General features: G+C 32.8%; 1 protein-coding gene across 1 annotated transcript; it reads right to left on the minus strand.

Annotated features, from left to right (window-relative positions):
* Positions 1–207: 207 nt before the first annotated feature.
* LOC134722260 (coiled-coil domain-containing glutamate-rich protein 1-like) lies at positions 208–777 on the minus strand. The gene has a single exon (XM_063585869.1). The coding sequence runs from the start codon at positions 775–777 to the stop codon at positions 208–210; it is 570 nt and encodes a 189-aa protein (XP_063441939.1).
* Between the last annotated feature and the right edge of the window lie 1853 nt (positions 778–2630).

Genomic DNA, 2630 nt, shown 5'->3' on the forward strand with positions numbered 1-2630 from the left:
TTCTTTTATGGGTTTCCGATTTCAACTTTTGGAGTTTGTTTGGCATTTTTTCTTAATTTTGATGCAAGCCTAAAATTATTTAAACCTTCGGAGTATAAATATAAGAATGTGTTATAAATGACAATTAATATTGAAAAGTAAAGTATATTTATTCTAAAAGCATTTCAAAGTTTACCGAATGTAAATGTATCTATTGGAAACAATACGCTATTTTCCTTCTTCTAATGTTTCCTTATTTTCATCGCTAACATAGCTCTCGGTAACATTTTCCTGTTCATTTGATTCTGTTGGTTCTACCTCATCACTTAAATCCTCAAAGCTTTCATCTTTTGCTTCATTCTCAGCATCCTCCACTTCTCCCGTTTCACTGTCCTCGACTTCATCAGAAGGTTCTTCCTCCTGTTCACTATTTTCGACTTCATCAGAATGTTCTTCTTCATTATCAAAATTCATCGGCGTCGGTTCATTCATGAATTCCTCTTCTTCTTCGCCATTCATCATTAGATTTTCATCAAATGGTCTTTGTCCAAAAGAAATTAAGTCTTGAAGTTTGCCAATCATTTCCGACTGACCCTCTAACACGTCACCTATCTCTTCAATCTGGTCTTGTAGGATATTTATTTTCTTCTCATTTCTGTCAGTTTTTGTAATCCATGTGTCAATCGTTTCCTCTAAATCGGAATTATTTTCTTCTGTTTGGTACAAGGAATCATGAAACCATGGTTTTGTGTAAGCCAACTGAATTGTTAAACACAGAACTAACGAAAATTTCAACATCTCGAGTATAGAAAATATTCACTGTAAGTACTATTCTATCTAAGTAAGAAATGAAACGCTTTAAATAAATAGCTTTGAACTTTATAATTATATTTGATTGAAGTTAAGGTCAAAAGAGGGAGTCAATCATGAAACATTAATTATTCGAAATATTGCAAATCATCAAAGAATTATTTCAGGGATATTTCCTGCGCTAAACCTTTTATAAAAGTTATATAATCGGAATTGATATAAAAAATAAATAACCTGAATAAGTCGTTTCAAATATACCCGATGACCCTGTGAGAACCCCTTGGTCAGTTTGACTATCCCACAAAGCATCCCTGGGATTACCCGGATTTTCTCTCTTTACTTGACAAGTACAAGTACCTTACATGAATTGCTTCAAGTTGTCTTGTCATTCAAAACACTAATCACCTCAAAAGCCATCTAAGATTTCCGGAAGTTATCTCATGTGTGGTACGGATTTAAGTCACTTAGCAGAGACATTTTAATACCCAGGTCACACATCTTTAATTTCTTCAAACGAACTATTCATACCTTTAACTATGTTTTCAATCTTCGGAAACCCTTCAAAATCTAAACCATTAATCAGGAAGCTCCGTCAATATAATAAAAAGTCTGCAGGCTGTGTACGGATCGACTGATTTTTCATCTCAATTCTTTACTTTATAAGAAGTCTGCAGGCTGTGTACGCAAATCTTTACTTTATATTACATGTAATTCCTGTTGATATAACTATCATTCTAAATATCAACATCACCGTCGAGGAATGATGTTAAGACCAATTAGTCTAAGGCTGTTAAAATGTCTTTTATTTTTTATCGATCTTTAAAAAATGACAGTCTGGATCCAGGAGATTTCCTAAAATACATGATTTTGAATCCATTGTTTGTTTTGTCTAGAGTATAACAGCATCATCCTTCAACTAACCATAGAAATACCGTTAACATTTATACATATCTCACAATGAAACATGATCACATTGACGTCTGTTAATTTTTAACCTGCAATAATGAAATAAAGGATAAAACCACGGAAATGCTAGAACATAATATAAGGTTATCTTATTCTACCGAGTAATTTTTTAACCGATTTAAAACCAAGCTGTAGAGAAGAATTAAAAATTAATAACAGAGTGTCAAGAGGGAATGTGGTCTGCGATGGAACACTCAGAAATGTCGAGAGAAACTGACAACACCATGACAAAACACAGAGGACAAAAAAAAACAAAAAAAAACAAGTCCACAAAAAACTAAATATTGAGAAAATTGATGCGTTTTGTTATTTGATTTTGTCATGTGATTATGGACTTTCCGAATTGATTTTCCTCTAAATTCAGTATTTTTGTGATTTTACATTTTGGTACAAAAAGTCACATAATAGGTTTATCCATATGACTATAATTGGGATCCCGCAGATAGAATGTGTCAACACACATTTGAGTTCGTTCTGTCCAAATTTTAGTTTTCTTTGTAGTGTAATGATGATTTCTTGTTACACAGCTACTTTTGCATCGGTACTATTTCTGTACCAAAAATCTGTAGTACTGGAAATTTACTTTTAATATTCAGTACAGAAATATTATATATGCAAAAGTAGCTATGTTGTCTTGTGGAATTCTTAGTCAGTGTTGTCGTTTTTCGTCGGCATAGTGTTTAAACCGCCCACAATGGTATCATCACGTTTTTTAGAAGTACAAACTAGTAAATAAAGGCAACAGTAGTATACCGCTGTTCATAAAACTCGTAAATCCATGGACAAAAAACAAAATCGGGGTAACAAACTAAAACTGAGGGAAACGCATTAAATATAAGAGGAGAACAACGACACAACATTAAAATGTAACACAC

The sequence above is a fragment of the Mytilus trossulus genome, chromosome 6, assembly GCF_036588685.1.
Source record: "Mytilus trossulus isolate FHL-02 chromosome 6, PNRI_Mtr1.1.1.hap1, whole genome shotgun sequence".
NCBI lineage: Eukaryota > Metazoa > Mollusca > Bivalvia > Mytilida > Mytilidae > Mytilus > Mytilus trossulus.

Bases quoted from the DNA above. Each gene is read 5' to 3' on its own strand.
- LOC134722260 (XM_063585869.1), bottom strand. From the start codon at position 777: ATGTTGAAATTTTCGTTAGTTCTGTGTTTAACAATTCAGTTGGCTTAC.